Raw genomic sequence first — 27,660 nt, 5'->3', positions numbered from 1 at the left:
TGTGTGTGGTGGGGGGGGGGGGATTAGTAACAGCTGAGTACATGTTGACCTAAATGACCTTGCCTTCCCTCAAATGCACCCTTTTCTCCCCCCTCCCAGTCACCTCTCCTAATAATGACCCATTATTTTGGCCACGTCCCTCACCAGCCAACTGAACAACAGGGGTCCATTCCTCCACTGGCTAACCCTGCTAGACCAGCACTCTAAAGGAGAAGACAGTATAGGAGAGACGAGGAGAGGGTATTATTTAACCCTGCTGGACCAGCACTCTAAAGGAGAAGACAGTATAGGAGAGACGAGGAGAGGGTATTATTTAACCCTGCTGGACCAGCACTCTAAAGGAGAAGACAGTATAGGAGAGACGAGGAGAGGGTATTATTTAACCCTGCTGGACCAGCACTCTAAAGGAGAAGACAGTATAGGAGAGACGAGGAGAGGGTATTATTTAACCCTGCTGGACCAGCACTCTAAAGGAGAAGACAGTATAGGAGAGACGAGGAGAGGGTATTATTTAACCCTGCTGGACCAGCACTCTAAAGGAGAAGACAGTATAGGAGAGACGAGGAGAGGGTATTATTTAACCCTGCTAGACCAGCACTCTAAAGGAGAAGACAATATAAGAGAGACGAGGAGAGGGTATTATTTAACCCTGCTAGACCAGCACTCTAAAGGAGAAGACAATATAAGAGAGACGAGGAGAGGGTATTATTTAACCCTGCTAGACCAGCACTCTAAAGGAGAAGACAGTATAGGAGAGACGAGGAGAGGGTATTATTTAACCCTGCTGGACCAGCACTCTAAAGGAGAAAACAGGAGAAGAGAGAGGATAAAAAGGGGATTAGTTAACTCCTGACACTGGTAAGTTCTATTTCATGACTACAACAGACAGAGTGTTTTTGGTTCTCTCTCTAAGCATACTCTTGTGCTGCTAAACCCCACTGTCACTAGAGAATGACTCAAGGGCCAATGGGGTTTGGTTTTAGTAAGGGACTAATACAATAAACTGGTCATGTCAATCGGTACACATCATTATAAAGTGGTGTAATTCCGCTTTTGTTAGTGTCATGTCCCAGAGTGTGATTTGGATATTTGTCTGATTGGCAACAACATTACTGTGATTTTGCTGACTCATTACGCACAATATAATTTCTATTTATGCACATGTTTAAGTCATTCAATTGACATCCCTTGAAACTCATCCCTGCTGTTTCTGTAGCTGTAGCTTGACTAGTACAATATGAGCACTCAGTTTGTTGATAATATCAGTCATCTCAATATTCCATTCAATAGACCTTATTGGTCATCAAATAATCCTGTTTTGTGTATGACTTGTGTTAAGTTCTGTTGGCACCAGACAAACCCAAGGCCAGACTCACACATTCATGTCTGCTTTCAGAGCAAACATTCCATCTGCATTCTTACCAACAACTCAACAATACTCCCTTGGTTCCAAAGCAACAGGGATCCTAGATGTGACCTCTTGGCAACCTTAGGTCTGATCTGAGGTCAGATCTGAGGTGCAGAAACAAACACCAAAACATACAGGGTCACATTCGGAGAACAGGGAAATGTGGAGATCTAACCCAAAAAAAGACTGTACATCGTTTGAAATATCCAGTTGCATTTGATTTTCCCTTGGAGGTGGTTGTGCCTGAGACAGTGGACATCTGGAGTTGTGTGTGTGTATCTGTGTCTGTGTGCGCGTGTGTGTGAACCAAGACATCTCCAGCTATACTTAGGCTAGACAGGCCGGAGGCAGTAGGGAGAGGTGGACCCTAGAGGTCATGCAAACATTGGACTAATGCCCTTGTTAAAAACAAAATAGAAGAGCCTGTAAAATATAGATCAATTGCCATGCAGATGGGGTTTACTAAAAAATCTACCAGGTTACTATCGCTGATTGCGATAATACAGAATTAATTTACAACATTCGCTTTATCACAACTGTTTATCCTAAGGGGTGATATGGTTGTGATATGAATTGAAACCAAGTGCTGTATTTTTAAGATGATTTGGTACATTTTTAGATGCTAGCATTAGCACTAACCAAAGCCTACTGAATTTAACGCTTTGACTGACAATCTCTTATCACAGGTGTGTAGCCTGAGAATGGCCCTGCTGTGTGTGGTTGTGGCTTTTGCCCTGACTCTGCTAGGCCCCTGCCCCAGTGTGTGTGCCCCTCAGGGGGGGGCAGAGCCAGACGAACAGCCCTATGACCTGGATGACTTTGATATGAATGGAGAGACAGACTGGGAAAACTTGGACCTCAATGGAGAAAACTATGACTATGATGACCTAGACCAAGAGGTGAGAAGGAGAGGAGGAGAGAGGAGAGACTAGTAGAGGGTGAGAAAGAAGAGGAATGGACAAGAGAGGAGAGGCAAGATAAAGAGAGAAGAAAAGTAAGAGTGGATAATATGGGCGATAGGAATAGGTGTGAGAGGGAATGGAGGAATGATGGGAGTGAAATAAGGGAAACTAGAGAGAGTGGTTGAGAGAGGTGAATTGGTCAATCTACTAATGTACTCTTCTCTGTGAGAGCAGATCGAGGTGGGGACAGTGGCCCCCCCTGCTCCTGAGACCCCTCCCCCAGCCAACATGCCCCCTCCTGAGTATGAGGAGGAGATGACCCTGTTCCCCAGGCCGACCCCTCCCCTGGCTCCAGTAACTCTGGACTTCAAAGGACCAGGCCTGTTTGGACCTGACACTGGCCTGGGTGAGCCGTGTGTGTGTGTGTGTGTGTGTGTGTGTGTGTGTGTGTGTGTGTGTGTGTGTGTGTGTGTGTGTGTGTGTGTGTGTGTGTGTGTGTGTGTGTGTGTGTGTGTGTGTGTGTGTGTGTGTGTGCGTGCGTGCGCAAAATGTAATCTCTCTCTGTGCAGGTATGCCTACGTGTCTGCTGTGTGTATAATAATAATAATAATAATATGTCATTTAGCAGACACGTACATGTTTTTACATTTTTTATTTCACCTTTATTTAACCAGGTAGGCCAGCTGAGAACAAGTCAAGTTCTCAGTTACATCTGTGACCTGGCCAAGATAAAGCAGAGCAGTGCGACAAAAACAACAACACAGAGTTACACATAAACAAATGTACAAAAGGGAAGAAAAAAATCTATTTACAGTGTGTGCAAATGTAGAAGAGTAGGGAGGTAAGCAATAATTAGGCCCTAGAGGTGAACATCATTTCAATTTAGCATTAATACCGGAGTGATAGATGTGCAGATTATTATGTGCATGTAGAGATACTGGGGTGCATAAGAGCAAGAGGGTAATAATATGGGTAATAATAGTATTAATAATATTTATCCAAAGTGACTTACAGTCATGCATGCATACCAGTAGGAGTGTGTGTGTGTGTGTGTGTGTGTGTGTGTGTGTGTGTGTGTGTGTGTGTGTGTGTGTGTGTGTGTGTGTGTGTGTGTGTGTGTGTGTGTGTGTGTGTGTGTGTGTGTGTGAGTGTGTAATGTTCTCTCTGTCTCTGTGCAGGTATGCCTACATGTTTGCTGTGTGTGTGCATCAGTGGAAGTGTGTATTGTGATGATGCTAACCTGGAGCAGATTCCTCCACTGCCTAAAGATACCACACACTTCTACGGACGCTTCAACAGCATCAGACACGTCAAGAACACTGACTTCATCAACCTCAGTAAGATATATGCAGGCACGCGCACACACACAGGCACAGAGGCATGCACACGCACACGCACACACACACACACACACACACACACACACACACACACACACACACACACACACACACACACGCGCACACGCACACACACACACACACACACACAAATCACCCTGCAAGTAGTGAGGGTGATTACACGGGCTGCTGCGGCTATTTGATCATAATGTAGACCTACCAGAGTGGCCTACAATGCATACAAATGGAAAACAATGGATAAAAATGCATCTCATAACATTTGAACATAGAAATAGCTGTTCTATCATTCAGCCTACAGCAGCAGAAAAGGTGTGGTGTTCAATGTAGGCCTACAATCCATGATACTTTTGAGAAAAAAAACGTACAGAGCTTGACAATAACCTGTTAATCCACTTGCCCTTCAGACAAGGCAGTGGCTGAAAATGTTGTGTTGTTTGATACAAGAAACCACTTTACAAAGTAAAACTCATTATTATTCCCATACCATTATTACAGAGAATCAGACAAATTATGCTACCCTCTGCCTATTGGCTGCTTAGCTTATTAAAGACAGTCTCAAAATACAACACTGCCCCTTTAAGATATAAAAAAGCTCTTTACCTGACTTGCTTTTCAAAGATCTTGTGCTCGCATAGGAAGCAACCACTCACCCTTTGTTGACTCCAAATTAGCTATAACTGGGCTACTAACTCACTAACTAGCAAAGACTATTAACAAATGTGCACAGGTGGCTACATGCAGCTCTCACTTTGATCTCAAAACAAGCGCAACCACTCATGCTTTTAACACAGTCCAGGTCAAAATGAATGGCACAGATCCAGATATGGCAATAGTTATTTGCATATAGTCATACTGCAGCTCTGATTGGTTATAGGACACCGGTCTGTCTAGAGTCGGTCCATGACTCCTGCATGTCAATGCAATAGAATCTCTTGCACAGTTTGTTTAGCAAAATAAGTCTTGCATAGTTTGTTTTGTTTCAGTTTGTTACATTGAAAGTGGATAATATTGTGATGATTTGAGCACAATTCCCACAGTAGAGCGAAACGTTGATAGTGTTAACTAAAGGGGGAAAGTTCAATCTTTCACTTCTCTGCACTTTTTCTTCAGTATCCAATGACTTAATACAATTATTCATTTACTACTATAGCCCATACAAATGCATACATTTTTAGACAGTCTAAAAATACATCTTAAGGAAGAAGGATTTGAAGTGTATGGCCTATATCTAGGAGATCTAAATACACTCAGGAAATATTTGTATTTTTTGAACACAAATCTACAGTAACTTCAGAAAGTATTCATACCCTTTTACTTAATCCGTATTTGTTGTGTTACAGCCTAAATTCAAGATGAATTAAATAAATGCCCATCTACAAACAATATCCCATAATGGCAAAGTGAAAATATGTTTTTAGAAATTTATTGAAAATGAAATACAGAAATAATTGTATATAAGTATTCACACACCTGAGTCAATACATGTTAGAATCAGCAATTACAGCTGTGAATTTTCCTAGGTAAGTCGCTAAGAGCTTTGCACACCTGGATTGTACAATATTTGCCCTTTGTTATTTTCTAAATTCTTCAAGCTCAAATTGTTTGTTGATCATAGCTAGAGAATTACAGTATAATAAAAATGTAAGAATGTATTAAAGTTTTAGAGCATTTTTTTGCATGGCCATGCATGAAAGACCTTCCATTAAAACAACTGTGTGTGTGTGTGTGTGTGTGTGTGTGTGTGTGTGTCCCACCTATCACTATAGACCACCCTTGTATGATTTCCATTATCTATAACTTTTTCAATTGTGCTGTGATGTTTTACATAATTATTTGACCTTTATAATCGTATAGTATCAACAGATTATGAGCTAAAGTTGAACACTTTTCCTATGAGTATTATTATATTATTTTTGACTGGCTCTGGCTTTCCAAATTGCTCAAAACTGCTATTTTAAGTGCATGTTGTTTTTGAACCATTACGGAACCTGTGATCAGAAACAAGCTACATAACGGCAATATAAGAGCTGAGATTGTTGTATGCCACATATATATATATAGCATTCTGTTGGATGCAAGAATTTTATATAATAATTTACATTTAAAAACTCTCAAGTTTTGACTCAAGTGTTGTTTTTTGTACCAGTTCATAAACCATGTGCTATGGAATCGATAATCGAAAATCTCTTCCCATTTATTTTGCAACCTTTCAAATTAAACTGGTATATTTTTCTATTTATGCCAATTCCTTTCAGCCAATTTGTATCTTTAATATATGGCAGGGAAACAAGTACCCTACCTTCTCCATTTTCCACATTGCCTCCTCTATTTTGGATTCTACATATGTGACATAACTCCATCGTTTCTTTTCGTAATTTAATTAATAAATATAATATATATTTTTTTACATTTTCCCATAAATAATGTTTTTTTATTAATCAGTATTTGAGTTTAACCATAACATTTCTGGAGGATAAAACTGAAATTGTAACCAGCTTTGTATGACTTGTTTAAGAAAGGGCGATACTTTAAACAAAATTTAATTTTCCATTTGTCGGAAATGAGAAGTCTGTATAAAGGCCAAAAGAATGAGCCTTTCTTAATAATCTACTAGAGAACCATTTTGGGTTATGAATGAAGCTTTTAGTGACAGGTTTAAAGCTTTAATATTTAATAATTTTTGTCTCCCAAACTAATTTTCATTATATAATTAGGCATGTTTAATTTTGTCTGGCTTAGGATTCCAAATAAAGTGAAATATATTTTGTTCATATGATTTACAAAATGAGTCGTCTGGAGTAAGCAGCGCCGTTAGTAAGTAAGTAAACTGTGATAGGACCAAAGAGTTAATCAATGAGATTTCTCAACAAACAGACAAGTAATTACCTCTACATGGTTGCAGAATCGTATACATTTTTGCAAAAGTTCTATTGATATTGATTGTGATAAATTAATTAATATTTTTTGAGATGTGAATACCAAGTATGTCTACTTCACCATCTGCCCATTTTATTGGTAAAGCACAAGGTAGTGTAAACACTGTCAGCAATCCAAAACTTAATACAGTATCATTTTTTTTTTTTCCAGAGAGGCTAGAAAAGTGATCAAAATCTTCAATGAGACTGTGCAGGGATCCAGATTGTGGACTTTAAAAAAACTTGAGTCATCGGCATACACTGACACTTTTGTTTTATCTCTGGATTTCTAACCCTTTGATGTTGTTGCTGGACCTAATGTTAATAGCTAGCATTTCAATGACCATTATAAATAGATATGGAGATAAGGGACAGCCTTGTTTTACTCCTCCTAAAAGCTCAACACTTTGAGAAGTAACTATTATTTACTATTTTACATATGGGGTTGCTGTACATAATTTTAACCCATTGCAGAATAGATTCACCAAAATTAAAGTACCCAGGCATTTATATATCAATTACAGTCATACCTTATCAAATGTCAAAATTTGCTATGAAGACCAGGCCTGGTATCTTTGATGTTTCATAATGTATAATTCTTTCAAGTAATTGTCGCCTATTATCTAAAATATTTTGTCCATGTAAAAGATGGATCACACTGAATTTGGTATTGATACCTAAAACAAAATTACAAGGAAACTATTAACAACTCATTCTTAGCATGTGTAACGCTAATGCTCAAAACCATATGCAATCAAATGTACTCATTACACTTTGAATACTTGGCTGGACAGGGAAAATGGTCAAATTCACACACTAATCAAGATAACAACCCTGGTCATCCCTATTGCCTCTGATCCAGTGTACTACTAAACACAAATACTTGTGAACTTTTACTAGAAATACTTTTTCTTAAGTATGACAATTGGGTAGGTTTTCCAACACCGAGGAACCATAAGTCAGATTCATTCCAGATGTTGTCTTTAAACTCATTGCATCATTCTAGACAAGGCAACAGGTAGCCTAGCAGTTAACCTTTTTGGGATAAGGGGCAGCATTTTCACTTTTGGATGAATAGCGTGCCCAGAGTGAACTGCCTCCTACTCTGTCCCAGATGCTAATATATGCATATTATTATTAGTATTGGATAGAAAACAATCTGGAGTTTCTAAAACTGTTTGAACGATGTCTGTGAGTATAACAGAACTCATAAGCAGGCGAAAACCTGAGAAAAATCCAACCAGGAAGTGGGACATCTGAGGTTTGTATTTTTTCAAAGCTTGGCCTACCGAATACACAGTGTCTATGGAGTCAAGTTGCACTTCCTACGGCTTCCACTAGATGTCAACCGTCTTTAGAAACTTGAATGAGGATTCTACTATAAAGGAGGGGCTCATGAGACCTCTGAGTCAGTGGTCTGGCAGAGTGCCTTGATCTCATGACGTGGATTCCCGACAGAGTTACCTCTTGTTCCAGTGCTTTTCTGAAGACATAGGAATTCTCTGGTTGGAACATTTTTGTTAAAAACATCCTAACGATTGATTCCGTACATCGTTTGACATGTTTCTAAAGGACTGTAACGGAACTTTTTGGGCTGAACATGCTGACAACAAGTGGCTATTTGGACATAAATGATGGACTTTATGGCACTTTATGGAACAAATCAGTAATTTATTGTCAAACTGGGATTCCCGGGAGTGCCTTCTGATGAAGATCATCAAAGGTAAGTGAATATTTATGGTGTTATTTCTAACTTCTGTTGACTCCAAAATGGCGGATATTTCTCTGGCTGTTTTGGGCTCTGAGCGCCGTTCTCAGATTATACTTTTTCCTTAAAGTTTTTTTGAAATCTGACACAGCAGTTGCATTAAGAGTGTTAGCCCAATAACAAAAGGTTGCTGGTTTGAATCCCTGAGCCAGCAAGGTATACAATCCATTCTGCCCTTGAGCAGGGCAGTTAACCCCTAACAACAACTGCTATATGTGGATTAATGGTAGCCAATTTGACACATTTTGGCTGGATGCAGTTGTGCAAATGACTAGGTATTTATGGTTTTGATTTGAAAAAAAATCCTGCATTCAAATATGGGCACACTGTACCTATAGATGCACATATGCTAATTCTAAAAATACTTTAAAAATCTTCTCATGAACCGTAAGTCCAATTGTCTTAGTCAGAATGGCACAGTAGAGAATGGCTGTCTCCCAACCAATTGTGCTATTGTGTGTGTTATTTCATGTTATTTGTAACTTATTTTGGATATAATGTTTCTGCCACCGTCTCTTATGACCGAAAAGAGCTTCTAGAAATCAGGACAGACTCACCTCGTATTGAAAGACAATTAGGAGTCGAAGGAGGGAGATTTACTCCAGACACCCGACAAGGCCCTCATCCCCGTCATTCGCAGAAGAAAGAGACAGAGATATCGAGGACGAAGGTTGGGGTGCCTTGTGAGGATCAAGCGGCGAGTGGGTAATTTGCCTTTACGATCGGTCCTATTAGCCAACGTACAATCATTGGATGATAAAATAGACAAACTACAAGCACATATATACTACCAACGGGACATTAAAAACTGTAATATCTTATGTTTCACTGAGTCGTTGCTGAACGACGACATTAATAACATACAGCTGGTGGGTTATACACTATATAAGCAGGACAGAATAGTAGCCTCTGGTAAAGACAAGGGGTGGAGGTCTATGTATATTTGTAAACAACCGCTGGTGCACGACATCTAAGGAAGTCTCGAGGTTTTGCTCACCTCGAAGCAACGAGCATGTTAAATGTGCAACCAGAGGGAAAAACAACTCTAGACCACCTTCACTCCACACACAGAGACGCATACAAAGCTCTCCTTCACTCTCCATTTGGCAAATCTGACCATAATTCTATCCTCCTGATTCCTGCTTACAAGCTAAAACTAAAGCAGGAAGCACCAGTAACTCAGTCAATAAAAAAGTGGTCAGATGAAGCAGATGCTAAGCTACAGGTGTAAGGTATCTAGGTGTAGCAGGTAAGGCGGAGTCAGAGGCAGGACACAGAGATGAGTAAGTCACGTAACTTTACTCAAAACAACAACAAATATCACCTATGCCTTAGGTGAAACAAGCGGTCCCCTACTGCTCTACCCTCAGGCGGATGGGTGAAAACTGCCCCGAAGCGGCGGGTGAAATCCTCATAGTGGTCCAACACGATCCATGGCTCTGCCGAGACTATGCAACATGGTCGAGTGCTGCTGGACGCGCTCCTCTACTAACAAAGGAGGGCTTTGTGCACCTGCTGACTCCATTTTAAGGTGCGTGTTTCTGTAAGGCGTCTAGGTGTAGCAGGTAAGGCGAAGTCAGGCGCAGGACACAGAGATGAGTAATTCACGTAACTTTACTCAAAACATCAAATATTCCAAGAAGGAAAATAATCAAGGTCAGAAATACAGGCCAATTTACAACAAACAAACACGCACAAAACCATGGGGGAACAAGAGGGTTAAATAAGGAACATATAACTATGGGAATGGAAACCAGGTCTGTACAATGAAGACAAAACAATTGGAAAATTAAAAGTGCCGGTGGCGGCTAGAAAACCGGTGACGTCGACCGCCGATCACCGCCCGAACAAGGAGAGGGGCCAACTTCGGCGGAAGTCGTGACAACAGGACTATTTTGCAAGCACAGACTTGAATATGTTCCGGGATTCCTCCGATGGCATTAAGGAGTTCACCACATCAGTCACTGGCTTCATAAATAAATAAATATGATGTCGTCCCCACAGTGACCGCACGTATGTACCCCAAACAGAAGCCATGGATTACAGGCAGCATCTGCAATGAGCTAAAGCTGCCACTGTCAAGGAGGGGGATAAGAAATCCCGCTATGCCCTCCGACGAACCATCAAACAGGCATTACGTCAATACAGGACTAAGATCGAATCGTACTACACCGGCTCTGACGCTTGTCGGATGTGACAGGGCTTACAAACTATTACAAATAACAAAGGGAAACACAACCACGAGCTGCCCAGTAACACGAGCCTACCAGACAAGCTAAATTACTTCTATGCTCGCTTCGAGGCAAGTAACACTGAAACATGTATGAAAGCATCAGCTGTTCTGGGAAGACTGTGTGATCATGTCTCCGTAGCCGATGTGAGTAAGACCTTTAAACAGGTCAACATTCACAAGGCCGCAGGGCCAGACGGATTACCAGTAAGTATACTCTGAGAATGTGCTGACCAACAGGCAAGTGACATCACCTTGTCTGTCTGTAATTCCAACATGTTTCAAGCAGACCACCATTGTCCCTGTACCTAAAAACACTAAGGTAACCTGCCTAAAAGTCTACCGACCCGTAGCACTCACATCTGTAGCCATGAAGTACTTTGAAAGGCTGGTTATGGCCCAAATCAACACCATTATCCCAGAAACCCTAGACCCACTCCAATTTGCATTCCGCCCCATCAGATCCACATATGATGCAATCTCTATTGCACTCCACACTGCCCTTTCGCAAATGGACAAAAGGAACACCTATGTGAGAATTATATTCATTGACTGCAGCTCAGTGTTCAGCACCATAATGCACTTGTAGCTCATCACTAAGCTATGGAACCTGGGACAAAACATCTCCCTCTGCAACTGGATCTTGGACTTCATGACGGGCCTACAGGGAGGAGATCAGAGACCTGGTTGTGTGGTGCCAGGACAACAACTTCTCCCTCAACATGATCAAGACAAAGGAGATGATTGTGGACTACAGGAAAAGGAGGACCGAGCACGCCCCCATTCTCATCGACGGGACTGTAGTGGAGCAGGTTGAGAGCTTCAAGTCCTTTGGTGTCCACATCAACACCAAACTAACATAGGCCAAACACACTAAGACAGTCGTGAAGAGGGCACCACAAAACCTATTCTCCCTCAGGAGACAAGATAAGATAAGATCCCCAAAAAGTTCTACTGCTGCACCATCATAGTATGGCAACTGCTCGGCCTCTGACCACAAGACACTACAGATGGTAGTGCGTACGGCCCAGTACATCACTGGTGCCAAGCTTCCTGCCATCCAGGACCTCGATACCAGGCGGCTTCAGAGGAAGGTCCTAAAAATTGTCAAAGACTCCTTCCACCCGAGTCATATACTGTTCTCTCTGCTACTGCAATGTAAAGCGGTTACTTTTATTTCTTATTTTATACTTATCTATTTTTTACTTAAACACATATTTTTCTTAAAACTGCATTGTTGGTTAAGGGCTTGTAAGTAAGTATTTCACTGTTCAGTAATACCTGTTTTATTCAGCTCATGTGACAAATACATTTTGATTTGATTTGAAATTGACTCCATGTGGTATTTAAACTCAACGAATTAGCTTCTAATGAATTTGAGAATGATTCGCTGCTGAATTCAAAGTAATGTTGAACATATTACACAAATATTAACAGAAACCATTGGTCAAATTGACCCCAGAATTGGAATATAAACTCAATACATTAAGTATTGACTTTAAGAATGATTACCTGCTGCATTCAAGGATAACCAACCTATAGCACTCTAGACTAAACTTCACTTGCGTCATCCTTGTGGTATAGATGGGTACCAATAGTAATGCTTTCACTGATTGTACATATTTGAAGATAGTTCATACACAATAAAGTGCTCGTTTTGTTATCCTACACCTCCTGTGTCCTTTCTGTCATCCTGTGAACCCCAGGTCCTACTGCTCACAGCTATATTTTGTTGAACTTTATCCCCAAATAACTGCCAGTTGTGTGTTTGAAGAGAGTAGTGGGTTGTCTGTGTTTACATGTCTATACCACTGGCTTTTATGATCTGATTGTCTGTATTTTAGCCAATGAGGCACAATGTGTCCAGCTAAACGAATGCACTGCCAGGGTTAATTGTTACTTCGGCCTGTGGGGAGGTGGAGACACAGCAGCAGTTGTAGTATGGATGGTAGGGGAAGTCAGGATTTTGCAATTGAGTTTTATTTGTCTATACAAGGGCCATGTAAGTTTGGTGCTGACCAGTTGACTAATGGCATTATGCTCGAGATAAGCAACCGGGCTCAGGTGACTGTCCCACAGTCAGAGTCATGCAATAACTTGATTTTAGATGTGCTGCAGCAAAACTTTGATCTTGGGGCTTACATTGCTGATGACAGTAACTCTCCGCAATCTATCAGTGGATTGATGTCTACATTGAATGAAAGCAAACAGGAAACGTTTAGCTGGACTGAAACAGGGGGGTTTTGATAAGAGAGAGTTTCATCTTCCTAAAAGATGCTAGAGTCAGGATATACTTTTTTTGATTGTGATGAAGATGACAGTGTCGCTGTGTTGGAATGTGCTCGGGAGACAGACTCTGTAGAGGAGTTAGATAGGGAACTTGGTGGTAGGAAGAACCTGGAAAAGGAATGTGAGCATGTCAGGGAGGAGAGAGGCTGTACAAGGAAAGGATAGATGAGGCTGAAGCTGTTACACAGATGCTGTTACAGAGGTTTGTATGGATTTTTATCACTACCATGTGCGTTGTTTCAGTAAAAGCATCACAGGTTGTCAAGGTTGTTTTGGAAAAACTTGGTGGGTCACAGGTATATTCTGCATTCACATGGTTTTGGAGGCATGACAGGTTTCAATGTGACATCTGGAGGATGCTTTGAATAAGCTCACCCTTTGCACTGATGCTACTAGTAAGTTTGGACACAAGTATGACACTGCAGGCATACTTCTAAAGGATGGCACCAAGTTTGATTTAGATTTGAAAAGGCAGGAATCCGTCTCTACCAGGTGCACCTTTGACACAGTGCGTGCTATGGTTTACAATGGGGTCAGTAGCGGTGGTGGAGACATTGATGCTCTTTGTATGATTAACCCATTACAGTCTAGGGGGAGTTCTACTAAGCTATATGGAATTGTTTTAGGTAGGTCATAGCAAGGATAATTTTGCTACTGAATTTAGATCTTTGTTTTTGTATACAGAGCCTTGCGAAAGTATTCGGCCCCCTTGAACTTTGCGACTTTTTGTTACATTTCAGGCTTCAAACATTAAGACATAAAACTGTATTTTTCTGTGAAGAATCAACAACAAGTGGGACACAATCATGAAGTGGAACGACATTTATTGGATATTTCAAACTTTTTTAACAAATCAAAAACGGAAAAATTGGGCGTGCAAAATTATTCAGCCCCCTTAAATTAATACTTTGTAGCGCCACCTTTTGCTGCGATTACAGATGTAAGTCGCTTGGGGTATGTCTCTATCAGTTTTGCACATCGAGAGACTGAAATTTTTCCCATTCCTCCTTGCAAAACAGCTCGAGCTCAGTGAGGTTGGATGGAGAGCATTTGTGAACAGCAGTTTTCAATTCTTTCCACAGATTCTCGATTGGATTCAGGTCTGGACTTTGACTTGGCCATTCTAACACCTGGATATGTTTATTTTTGAACCATTCCATTGTAGATTTTGCTTTATGTTTTGGATCATTGTCTTGTTGGAAGACAAATCTCCGTCCCGGTCTCAGGTCTCCATCAGGTTTTCTTTCAGAATGGTCCTGTATTTGGCCTCATCCATCTTCCCATCAATTTTAACCATCTTCCCTGTCCCTGCTGAAGAAAAGCAGGCCCAAACCATGATGCTGCCACCACCATGTTTGACAGTGGGTATAGGGTGTGTTCAGGGTGATGAGCTGTGTTGCTTTTACGCCAAACATAACGTTTTGCATTGTTGCCAAAAGGTTCGATTTTGGTTTCATCTGACCAGAGCACCTTCTTCCACATGTTTGGTGTCTCTCCCAGGTGGCTTGTGGCAAACTTTAAACGACACTTTTTATGGATATCTTTAAGAAATGGCTTTTTTCTTGCCCCTCTTCCATAATGGCCAGATTTGTGCAATATACGACTGATTGTTGTCCTATGGACAGAGTCTCCCACCTCAGCTGTAGATCTCTGCAGTTCATCCAGAGTGATCATGGGCCTCTTGGCTGCATCTCTGATCAGTCTTCTCCTTGTATGAGCTGAAAGTTTAGAGGGACAGCCAGGTCTGGGTAGATTTGCAGTGGTCTGATACTCCTTCCATTTCAATATTATCGCTTGCACAGTGCTCCTTGGGATGTTTAAAGCTTGGGAAATCTTTTTGTATCCAAATAATTTTGCACGCCCAATTTTTCAGTTTTTGATTTGTTAAAAAAGTTTGAAATAGCCAATAAATGTCGTTCCACTTCATGACTGTGTCCCACTTGTTGTTGATTCTTCACAAAAAAATACAGTTTTATATGTTTATGTTTGAAGCCTGAAATGTGGCAAAAGGTCGCAAAGTTCAAGGGGGCCGAATACTTTCGCAAGGCACTGTACATTGCATTCTGAAAGTTTTCGGACCCCTTCCCTATTTCCAAATTGTGTTACATTACAGCCTAATACCAAAACAAATCAATTGTTTATCTCATTCATCTACACACAATACCCCATAATGACAAAGAGCAAACAGATGTATTACAAATAAAATCAGAAATAATTTATCGACATAAGTATTCAGACCCCTTGACATGAGACACAAAATAAATTGAGCTCAGGTGCATCCTGTTTCCATTGATCATCCATGAAATGTTTCTACAACTTCTGGTAAATTTAATTAATTGGACATGATTTAGAAAGGCACACAGCTGTCTATATAAAATCCCACAGTTGACAGTGCATGTCAGAGCAAAAACCAAGCCATGAGGTGGAAGGAAATGTTATTGGAGATCCAAGACAGGATTCTGTAGGGTCACAAATCTGGGGAAGGGTACAACAAAATTTCTTCAGCATTGAAGGTCACCAAGAACACAGTGGTATCCATCATTCTTAAATGGAAGATGTTTGGAACCACCAAGACTCTACCCAGAGCTACCCACTAGGCCAAACTGAGAAATCGGGGAGGAGGGCCTTAGAAGGGCCTTGGTCAGGGAGGTGACCAAGAACCCGATGGTCACTCTGGCAGAGCTTCAGAGTCCCTCTGTCGAGATGGGAGAACCTTCCAGAAGGACAACCTCCCCCACAGCACACCACCAATCAGGCCTTTATGGTAGTGGCCAGATGGAAGCCACTCCTCAGTAAAAGGTACATGAAAGCCCCCTTGGAGTTTGCCAAAGGGAATCTTAAGGACTCTCAGACGATGAGAAACAAGATTCTCTGGTCTGATGAAACCAAGATTGAACTCCTTGGCCTGTATGCCAAGCGTCACGCGTGGAGGAAAACTGGCACCATCCCTACGGTGAAGCATGGTGGTAGAAGCATCGTGCTGTGGGGATGTTTTTCAATGGCAGGGTTTCAGGATCGAGTGAAAGATATCAGAAATATCTGAGTCCAGATCAGGACCCAGACTGAACCTTCCAACAGGATCTAAGCACACAGCCAAGACAACACCATGGGACAAGTGTCTCAAAGTGGCCCAACCAGAGGACTTTTCGGAGGTACCTGTTTTGAAACTCCCCACAATCAGATCTGCAGAGAATAATGGGAGTTCACACTTGTAGTGTCATGTTGAGAATATTGTAAATGGCTGAATACTTATGTAAAGATTTTTTTCGGGGGGTAGTTAAATTTGCTAACATTAATAACATAAAATATCTGTTTTTTTCTTTCTCATTATGGGGTGTTGTGTGTAGATTGTCTCAGTAACTTAACAAAATGTGGAAAAGTCAAGGGGACTGAATTCTTTCCAAATGCAATGTATAAAAAAATATTTGAACATTTTTATTGGCCTTACTGCTATTAGTCCTTACAAACATACAGATAGTCCGAAAGAAAATCATGTCTGTCCTATATCTGAGTGATACCATGAATAGTCTGTGCCATCGAAAGCAGGTTTTCTACCTGTTTTGTACAATCAGTGTAGGTTCACACTTATGTTGAGAATATATCCAGTGACCAAATATGTGACGTTTTGGAGAGGGACTGTGTCGTATATATCCAGTAGCACTTAATTCTCCACCCTCTCCATAGCCACCAATGGACTGTACATGGGATACAAATTGGCTTGTGGTGTTGATAATTATATTTTCCAATATTTATTCCCTATTGGAATTTGGCCTCTAGGTACCCTCTCTCAGGCCAGACGTCACCGTAAAGCAGGCCTCAGTAACTGGTATATGGGCCCCTGAGCCATAAAATCAGCCATAGGTGTCCTTAAGCAATTATGTTTCAAATGTATAGTCTATTCAACCCCAAGATCTCAGCCTTGATTTAATGCTTTGGCACCAGGCACAAAAGGGTGAAACAGCAAACAGCGAAGGCAATGGTGTTTTTAGGTCAGCCCTGCCAGCTGGAGGGGGAGATATTTGCTGTGAACAAATCTCTTAGAGGAATGTGTCTGTCTTCCAATACATCTGTCTACATCTGTCTATGTCTGTATTTGTCTTTCTACGTCTGTCCAAATTGTTGTGGTAAACCGTGGAGGTTTGGGTTGTGCGCGCAGAGATTAACACAGAGAAAGGGAGGTTCTAGTCAGAAAACTCGACTTTACAAGGCAACAAAATAAACATCACAAAATAACGTGGGTTTGGCTCGGTCCTTCTTCTCAGGTTCTGTTTTGTCTGTCTCTCTGTCCCTCCTCGCGGTGTGCCACGGTGCTCCCTTTATGTGGCCTGCACAGCTGGTTGGCACTCTCCCCTAATTACCTCCACATGGAGCCATCTGCGTTGGGGTGCCCAGCCCGTGTACTCCCAGCAGAAGGAGCCAACGTCGTGGCATGTACCGTCCCTCTATCACCAACCCCCAGGGTAGACTTCCCAGGATACTATACTGTCTATGTCTGTCTGTATTTGTCTGTCTCTGTCTGTATTTGTATCTAGCATTTCTCCACACCTAGACCATGTTTTCAATTCCAAACAGTATAGTGTAAATTTTTATACCTGTCTTAGCTAAAGTGGGGTGGAAAATACTCAGTAGGGTCTCTACTAACCAATTATGTGTTGTTTTGGAGAGGGACTGTGTCGCATATATCCAGCAGATATGAACGATACATATATCCCCATGTGCAGTTGCAAAAAAGGCTTTTTTATGGCAGTTTTGGAGCAGTGGCTTCTTCCTTGCTGAGTGGCCGTTCAGGATATGTCGATATAGGACTCGTTTTACTGTGGATATAGATACTTTTGTACCTGTTTCCTCCAGCATCTTCACAAGGTCCTATGCTGTTGTTCTGGGATTGATTTGCACTTTTCGCACCAAAGTACATTCATCTCTAGGAGACAGAAAGCGTCTCCTTCGTGAGTGGTATGACAGCTGCGTGGTCCCATTGTGTGTATACTTGCGTACTCTTGTTTGTACAGATAAACGTGGTACATTCAGGCATTTGGAAATTGCACCCAAGGATGAACCAGACTTGTAGATGTCTACAATTTGTTTTCTGAGGTCTTGGCTGATTTCTTTTGATTTTCCAATAATATCAAGCAAAGAGGCACTGAGTTTGAAGGTAAGGCCTTGAAATACATCCACAGGTACACCTCCAATTGACTCAAATTATGTAAATTTGCCTATCAGAAGCTTCTAAAGCCATGACTTAATTTTCTGGAATTTTCCAAGCTGTTTAAAGGCACAGTCAACCTAGTTTATGTAAACTTCTGACCCACTGGAATTGTGATATAGTGAATTATAAGTGAAATAATCTGTCTGTAAATAATTGTGTCATGCACAAAGTAGATGTCCTAATCGACTTGACAAAACTATAGTTTGTGGAGTGGTTGAAAAACGAGTATTAATTGCTTCAACAAAAGTGTATTTAAACCTCTGACTTCAACTGTACATACATACTGTATGCGCTTACTGTAGAAACGAGAACACGATATACAGAAGATAAGGGGAAAACAACAAGGAAGGGAAAGCGAGCACCAGCAAGAACATTTTCAAATTCTTGCAAAACTGAGCTATTATTTGCATACTTGATCTGTGCAAACGTGTGAAGTTTGGTGTGTTCTCCTGGAAGAGAGAATTTTATCTGGCTCAGTAAAGCCTCAAACATAAATTACCCGTGACGCTGAAATTGGCTACTTCTATGTGAATTAATGAGACGGCGGAACACACCTCAATTCAAACTGTTGTTAGAAAATACAACTTGTTAGAAAATAATTTGAAATCGACAAGTTGAAACATAGCCTATAGATAATTAGCAGGCAGCGCATGTTAACTGTCCTGTTGCGAAATAACCATATTTTGGAACAGTGAGTGCATTCTGACATGTGAATAAAACAACTCAAGCTGGGGGCGACCGTTCGAGATATTTGGATCTCACACTTGAAAAGGTCAATTTGACAGATTCTTATGGAGATTTTTGTATTATGCTAATTAGGTTTCCGGACCTCGTAGGGTAAGAGCTGAGTACCCCTGCTGTAGCCTGTCTTTTGACATGTGTAGAGTGGGAACACTAGTTATTCTTGGAAGCAGTGATCTTTTGAAATAGAGCTCATCTCTTCACTTTTGAGAGTTATTTGACAATGGCAAGTATTTTGGAAACCTTATCCTCGGATCTTTCGGATACTATATGTACAAATCAAATATACAGAAATCAAAACTTCTTACCTGCATGTGACTCTGTAGAAAGATTTGAAAAAGTACATTTTTGGCACTCAGGGAAAATAATGTCCTCTTAAGACTGTTTTACCACAGATTCTGTTTGTGATGTCAAAATTCTAACATACATTTGTTAAACAGACTTAGGAAAAGTCAAGAAGGAGGTAAGCATGTGTGTGGGGTGGCATAATGCAAGTAATCTAAAAGTAACTGAAAGTAATCTGATTAGGTTACCGAGGATGGGTAATCCAAAAATGACATTACTGATTACAATTTTGAACAGGTAACTAGTAACTGTATACTAGTAACTGTATCGGATTACATTCAGAATGTAACCTACCCAACACTGTGTGTGATACAGTATATGTTCACCTCAAACCCCCTGGTCTGTGCGTTCCAGACAAGCTGAAGAGCATCGACTTAACAGGGAACCAGATCTCTGGTGTGGATGAAGATGCGTTCCGCCCCCTATCACAGCTCCAGGACATCCTATTGGCTGATAACAACCTGCAGGCGTTGCCAGAACTCCCACCCACCCTCAGATACATTGATGTGCGCAACAACAGACTGATCAGCAATGGACTACATACAGATGGGTTTAAGGTGCACACACACACACACATTTGCACACACACATAAATACATTCACATGCGCACACACTCTAGCTATAATTTTGATTAATTCTTTGATGTAAAGGCCAGAAGGAATTCCTTTTGACAACATCATCGAACAGTAAATACCAAAGTAGCTGAAGCAGTATTGTAGGATACAGTTCCTCTTGACTGAATAGAGATGGAGCGCCCTCTGGTGGCTTTTATTGATGTTTTACATTGTTGTTTTACTCCATCTGGCCTAAACAGGAGATGAGCCTGCTTGAGTTCCTGTATCTGTCTGATAACAAGCTGGACTACATCCCTGTCCCACTACCTGAGAGCCTCCGAGTACTACACCTGCAGGTATCAACATGCATGTACACACATCCCTGATACACCTCACATACCTCACACACCGCTCATACTCCTCATATACCTAACTCACACCCCTCATACAGCTCACACACACCGCACACACCTCTCATACACTCCTCATGCATCCCACACACACCGCTCATACACCTCACACGCCCCACATAAAAAATACTACAGGTTACAATAGAATATTATTGTACTTACTATATCATTCTATTGCATTTTGTAGTAAACTCTAGTATACTTTAATATCCTCAACATCAATAAAGGACCCCTCGATCACGTGTAGTACTTGCTGTAGCATTTTGAAGAATACTGTAGAATACTCCACACTGTAGTATACTCTAGTATCCCTCGATTGTGTAGTGCTTACTATAGAAAGTTGTAGTATATTGTAGAATACTATACAGTGCCTTGCGAAAGTATTCGGCCCCCTTGAACTTTGCGACCTTTTGCCACATTTCAGGCTTCAAACATAAAGATATAAAACTGTATTTTTTTGTGAAGAATCAACAACAAGTGGGACACAATCATGAAGTGGAACGACATTTATTGGATATTTCAAACCTTTTTAACAAATCAAAAACTGGAAAAATTGGGCGTGCAAAATTATTTACTTTCGCAAGGCACTGTATATAAATATAGTAATTCCAGTACTGTATACTTCAATTTTTTTTCCTGTGGTACTCCCCACACCCAGCACAACCAGACTAGCGTACACATTTCTGCAGACTCTGTCTCAAACTTAGTATTCTCTGAGAGCTGAAAATAGAGGAGACTAACTTTTCACCCCACACATCTCTACAGCAATCCTCAGGCTGTCCCCCATACTGTTTCAGATCCAGTATAACCTGGCTTTTCGATAACCACTAAATGGCCAAACTGCAAAGTCGTAATGACTTCTGAAAACAAAAATGTTCTTTTTGGTCTTAATTTAGGCAGGCATAAGGTTAACAGTGTGGTTAAGATTTGGGTTAGAGTTAGGTTTAAAATCATATTTTAAAAATAGAAATTGTAGAACTAGGAGGAGCTTCCGACATTTCAACTTGGTCAGATAGTGACGAACTGGTTTCTCTCTCCTCTCCTCTGTAGTTATGGATTCTCAACGGGCACAGAGTCAAATTGGAGCAGCTCTCCAGATTAAATGAATTACTCTAATGACGTCTGCCATCATGTCTCTGCTTCATCCAGTTTAATTTCCTCCTCAAAGTAACACATAACCCCCCCCACACCCCCGTCTCTCTGTTTGCCCGTCTGTCTGTCTCTCTCTGTCTCTCTGTCTCACTCTCTCCTCCTCTCCTCCTCTCCTCTCCCCACCAGAACAACAACATCCAGAATCTTCATGTGGACACATTCTGTAACAGCCACGACCGTAACTACATACGACGCTCCCTGGAGGACATCAGGCTGGATGGAAACCCTGTCAACATCAACCTGTTTGCCTCGTCCTACATCTGCCTGCCTCGCCTGCCTATCGGGAGTCACTGAGGGGAGCATTGAGGGGGCCAGGGAGGGGCTCTGCAGAGAGGGAGGCAGGGATGGGTCTACAAAGGCGGTGGTAGGGAGGGTGAGGGAGGAAAAGGAAAGAGAAATATTCATTTAAAAAAAGCAAATCAAAGACAGAGATGAGTGTGAGGGGTGGGGAAAGGAAGGATGGAAAGGGGGAGTTGTTAATTCTATTCTGGTTCGCTATCTCTTTAATATTAGCTGCTAAATTTTTGTGAAGACTCAACAACAAGTGGGACACAATCATGAAGTGGAACGACATTTATTGGATATTTCAAAAGCAGAGAGCATCATGAAGAACAAGGAACACACCAGGCAGGTCCGAGATACTGTTGTGAAGAAGTTTAAAGACGGATTTGGATACAAAAAGATTTCCCAAGCTTTAAACATCCCAAGGAGCACTGTGCAAGCGATAATATTGAAATGGAAGGAGTATCAGACCACTGCAAATCTAACAAGACCTGGCCGTCCCTCTAAACGTTCAGCTCAAACAAGGAGAAGACTGATCAGAGATGCAGCCAAGAGGCCCATGATCACTCTGGATGAACTGCAGAGATCTACAGCTGAGGTGGGAGACTCTGTCCATAGGACAACAATCAGTCGTATATTGCACAAATCTGGCCTTTATTGAAGAGTGGCAAGAAGAAAGCCATTTCTTAAAGATATCCATAAAAAGTGTCGTTTAAAGTTTGCCACAAGCCACCTGGGAGACACACCAAACATGTGGAAGAAGGTGCTCTGGTCAGATGAAACCAAAATTGAACTTTTTGGCAACAATGCAAAACGTTATTTTTGGCGTAAAAGCAACACAGCTCATCACCCTGAACACACCATACCCACTGTCAAACATGGTGGTGGCAGCATCATGGTTTGGGCCTGCTTTTCTTCAGCAGGGACAGGGAAGATGGTTAAAATTGATGGGAAGATGGATGGAGCCAAATACAGGACCATTCTGGAAGAAAACCTGATGGAGTCTGCAAAAGACCTGAGACTGGGACGGAGATTTGTCTTCCAACAAGACAATGATCCAAAACATAAAGCAAAATCTACAATGGAATGGTTAAAAAATAAACATATCCAGGTGTTAGAATGGCCAAGTCAAAGTCCAGACCTGAATCCAATCGAGAATCTGTGGAAAGAACTGAAAACTGCTGTTCACAAATGCTCTCCATCCAACCTCACTGAGCTCGAGCTGTTTTGCAAGGAGGAATGGAAAAAAATGTCAGTCTCTCGATGTGCAAAACTGATAGAGACATACGCCAAGCGACTTACAGCTGTAATCGCAGCAAAAGGTGGCGCTACAAAGTATTAACTTAAGGGGGCTGAATAATTTTGCACGCCCAATTTTTCAGTTTTTGATTTGTTAAAAAAGTTTGAAATATCCAATAAATGTCGTTCCACTTCATGATTGTGTCCCACTTGTTGTTGATTCTTCACAAAAAAATACAGTTTTATATCTTTATGTTTGAAGCCCGAAATGTGGCAAAAGGTCGCAAAGTTCAAGGGGGCCGAATACTTTCACAAGTCACTGTAATGCTTTGCATTCACGCTATAAAGTTAATTTCTTTGCCACGTGTTTTGTATTACTACTTTAGTCCCTTATTGCAAACAGAACACAACTTTTGGAATAGTTTTATTCTGTACAGACTTCCTTCTTTTCACTCTGTCATTAAGTTAGTACTGTGGAACAACTACAATGTTGTTGATCCATCCTCAGTTTTCTCCTGTCACAGCCATTCAACTTTGTAACTGTTTTAAAGTCACCATTGGCGTCATGGGGAAATCCCTGAGCAGTTTCCTTCCTCTCCGGGAACTGAGTTAGGAAGGACGCCTGTAAACATATCTAAAAATATAATTCCACGTTGACATGATGGGGTATTGTGTTGGCTATTGACGCAAAATCTCAATTTATTTTATATTCAATCTGTAGCACAACAAAATGTGGGAAAAATAAAGGGGTGTGAATACTTTCTGAATGCACTGTACATTTGGAGCTTCGCTCAACATGCATGCATCTAGTGTACAGTGTGACTAAAGTGGCTTCTGAAATTACTCTTTACATATTGATCAATGGAGATAATTTGTTGCGCCACCAAGTTAAAACTTTGGCAGCGATATAATTTAAATTGTGATGGTGAGAAAAAAACTCACATTTTAACATTCTAACATAAAGAGAAAATGTTAAACTAAATGTCATTTTTTACATGTTTTCCCATCTCAAGAGGTAAAAAAAAGTCTATAGTAAGTGCCTTTCTTCACCTTAGTTAAATAAGGAGAGATCGGGCACTAGGATGTTCTTCTTATTATTCATTTTTTAAATACATTTAAACAAAAACTATACATTCTACAATGCTCCACAATATGTCAAAGTGAAGCTCTATGTCTTATGCTTCCAATGGGTTGTATTATAAGGCTCTACAGTGGATGGTTAGCGGTGTTATGGTGCGTTTGTAACAAAGATTTAAATATTTTGTATCCTAAAAAATGTATCGAAAAATATATTCTGAATGTTGTTTTCTTTTCAAATGAGTAAGTGCAGACAAAAGCTATCAAGGATCTGGAAGTGTTTCTGTATGGAGGAATGGACTAAGACCCCTCCAACTCATGAAACATTTAAAAGAAAGGCCCAGTGCTGTTATCCTCGCAAGGTGAGGTATTGAACCGTATTGAAAGAAAGTGTGTCAATGATTTTGACTCCTACCTTTTTTAGAATAAAAAAATATTGTTAAACAAAATCTCTTTCTGAGCAATAGTCTACACAGTGGACATTTCACAATACCCATAATACCTAGTGACAAAACCCGATAATGATTCCAATGGTTTTTTCAAGGATGAGCATAAGAGCATTAAAAGGGGAGCAGACCAATATAAGTCTGGCCATGTGGAGAAGTGCAGTTATAGTGAGGGGCAACTTGCCGGTTTGGTCAGGGCCAGCATGAGGAATAAAGTTTATACTGTGTCTGTAGTTATTAAGTTAAGTTTGAGCATCATAGCAATCCATATACAATACATGTTCTATACAGCTAGCAACTTTCTACAAAGAAAGAGTCACTTAATAATTTACATAATCATTAAACAGATTTCCCCGTATACCAGACGTGGATGAGAGATAACTCAGTTCTAGAATGTTGTCAATGAGGAGAATTCATAATTGACTTTGTCGAGACATCCATCCTGTATTGTAGGTTCATGACCAGAGACAAATCTTCAAAGGCAGTATTGTTTATTCGTGGTGGTACATGCATTCACACAGCCTTGATTTATATGATCCTTCCCACTATGTCAAGTGATAAAATCCCAAATGATCAATTAAAAGTGCATGGAAAAACTGCACTTGTCCTCATATGAAAATTACAGTTGATTACATATTCTACAGCTGTAATGTCATCAATTAAATCAAACTTTATTCATGTAGCACATTTCTTACAACAAATGCATTTCAAGGTGTTCAAAGTCATGCATTGAAAGGCATGTGGCTCTTAACAGGTATCTATAGGTGACCAGGGGATTCTCTCTACCACATGTGGATGACTCCGTGGAGTTCATAAGTGTAGCCATGCAGCTGCATTGGCTATTTTTTTGCAGTTCACAATATCGACTGTACTTAAGTGGAATGCTAGTGGAGGAAGCCAGCCGTGCCAAACTAGGTGCAGTCAGTGGAGGACCTGTACCCGGCCAAAGACTACAACCATCTGTCCACAGAGGAGGATCTTCAGTGGCTAAGGAACCATCTCTGGGGCAGGTTCAGTGGAATGGCGTGGCTCCTGGAACCTGAGCCAGAACAACGCTGCCCACTCTGTCATCCCTGTCTGTACTGGACATTGTTGAAAAACAAGCGTACAATGAATAAAGATCATAGACAAACAATAGATTCCTAGAATAGGTTATATTACATTAAACGTTTGGTCAAAGCAGCCAACTAAAGTAATGTAGTTAGCTTAAGTTCAATCACAAAGGCTGTTCTGAGAGCATCTCCTCACAGTTTTATTCAGGAGTATATAAAAATTCACATAACATGTTATCATGGTCACAGTGGCAATGTATATCTGTGATGTTTGAATTATGTCTTACCCCAGAGTGAGAGAGAGAGTACATCACTTCCAGCAGATCTGGATCCAGCACGGGCTGGCATTGATCATGCACTACTTTTCATGGGGTGAGCCTGATGTTCCGCATGTCACGCCTCATGTTTAAAACATGGGGGAAAAGGAAGCAATGTCAAATTCTACAAATGCAATTTTTTACACAATATTGTATCATATTTGATGAGTTTGTGTTTTGCATGGGGGAAAATAATTGATCCCAAATCAAATCTAATTGTATTTGCCATATACACATGTTTATCAGATGCTATTTTGTGGGTGTAGCAAAATCCAACAGTGCAGTAATATCTGACAATTCACTACAATACACACAATACACACAACCTAAAAGTAAAATAATGGAATTAAGGAATATATAAATATAAGGATGAGCAATGTCGGAGTGGCATAGACTAAATACAGTAGAATAGAATACAGTACACACATATGAGATAAATCAAAAATATGTAAACATTATTAAAGGGAATAATGATCTATTATTAAAGTGGCCAGTGATTACAAGTCTATGAATATGGGGGCAGCAGCCTCTAAGATGATGGTTATTTAACAGTCTGATTGCATTGAGATAGAAGCTGTTTCTCAGTCTCTCAGTCCCAGCTTTGACGCACTTGTTCTGACCTCGCCTTCTGGATGATAGCTGGGTGAACAGGCAGTGACTCGGGTGGTTGTTGTTCTTGATGATTTTTCTGGCTTCCTGTGAGATCGGGTACAGTAAGTGTACTGGAGGACAGGTAGTTTGCCCCCGATGATGCTTTGGGCAGACCACACCACCCTTTAGAGACAACTGCAGTTGCAGATGGTGCAGTTGCCGTACTTGGCGGTCATACAACCTGACAGGATGCTCTCAATTGTGCATCTCTGAAAGTTCGGGAGGGTTTTAGGAACCCTGAGCACGAACCCTTGTGGGGCACCTGTGTTGAAGATCAGCGAAGTAGAGGTATTGGAAGTTCAGGACCCAGTTGCACAGGGCAGGGTTCAGACCCAGGGCTTGTTAGTGATGAGCTTGGAGGGTACTTTGGTGTTGAATGCTGAGCTATACTCAATGAAAAGCATTCTTACATAGGTATACCTCTTATCCAGATGGGATAGGGCAGTGTGCAGTGCGATGGCAATTGTATCGTCTGTGGATCTATTGGGGCAGTAAGCAAATTGAAGTGGGTCTAGGGTGTCAGGTAAGGTAGAGGTGATATGATCCTGTCATTTAGTCCAGGTACCATTGCATTCTGTGTTTAGCTTGTCTGGAAGCAAGAAGTCCGTTTTGTAGTCCGTACATAGTGGTTCCTCCTTTAAAAATTGTGATCTTTCACCACGGGACTTAGAGGTACCCAGCATCACGGCAGCGTCATTGCTCCAGACCACCCCAGGGGAGAGTTAGAGCACTCATTATGCATTTGGGTCCAAAGGCATTTATATGACCAATCATATTGACTGGTTCCATTGACAAATTTAAGGCGAGCCACCCGTCCCTGGTGACATTCTTCAGCAAAGATGGCTGACAAAACATTACGGTGGAAGCAAATGTAAGTGTACTATTGAGAGGAATATGTTAGTTAATGTAGAGACAAACGATTGTGCATATTTTTTGGTCATAAAGTTCATTTACGAAAATCGCTATTTAGCAAGTTAGCTGACTAGCTAACATTAGCCAGCTGGTTTTATGACATGAGTATGAATTTGTAATTCGTGTTGTTTTATGTTTTAGGGACTTCTGAGAAAACCAGCAAACCAGGCCTTTGTCTTGCGAAACAGTGGATGTAAATAATCTAGCTAGCTAAAGCATTTACTGCCAATTGAATGTACAGTTGCGTAAGCTTGCCTTGCAATGCAGCTGAAGTAACATAGCTAGCTAACTATTTTCTTGCTTATTGTGTAGTGGAGGATAAAAATAACTGTATGCCTATGGATATGTAGTTAGCTACAGTATGTAGGTTCTAAACTAATATTCATACTAATCTATGAACCT

At 40.9% G+C, this 27,660-nt stretch overlaps 1 protein-coding gene across 1 annotated transcript; it reads left to right on the top strand.

The window, feature by feature from the left end:
* Positions 1-18: 18 nt before the first annotated feature.
* optc (opticin) lies at positions 19-24,093 on the top strand. The gene is made up of 7 exons (XM_064965806.1): positions 19-858; positions 2,095-2,307; positions 2,545-2,716; positions 3,489-3,647; positions 19,520-19,722; positions 19,981-20,076; positions 21,409-24,093. Exons 2-7 carry the CDS (start codon positions 2,110-2,112, stop codon positions 21,574-21,576), a joined length of 996 nt encoding a protein of 331 aa, XP_064821878.1. The 5' UTR covers positions 19-858; positions 2,095-2,109; the 3' UTR covers positions 21,577-24,093.
* Positions 24,094-27,660: the final 3,567 nt, after the last annotated feature.

Source organism: Oncorhynchus masou, chromosome 5 (genome assembly GCF_036934945.1).
Source record: "Oncorhynchus masou masou isolate Uvic2021 chromosome 5, UVic_Omas_1.1, whole genome shotgun sequence".
NCBI lineage: Eukaryota > Metazoa > Chordata > Actinopteri > Salmoniformes > Salmonidae > Oncorhynchus > Oncorhynchus masou.
This window is presented reverse-complemented; position numbering and strand designations above follow the sequence as displayed.

Excerpts from the sequence above, each read along its gene's own strand:
- optc (XM_064965806.1), top strand. The coding sequence starts at position 2,110 with ATGGCCCTGCTGTGTGTGGTTGTGGCTTTTGCCCTGACTCTGCTAGGC. Across the intron at positions 2,717-3,488 it reads TGGACCTGACACTGGCCTGG|GTATGCCTACATGTTTGCTG; the intron begins GTGAGCCGTGTG and ends GTCTCTGTGCAG. Across the intron at positions 19,723-19,980 it reads TACATACAGATGGGTTTAAG|GAGATGAGCCTGCTTGAGTT; the intron begins GTGCACACACAC and ends TGGCCTAAACAG.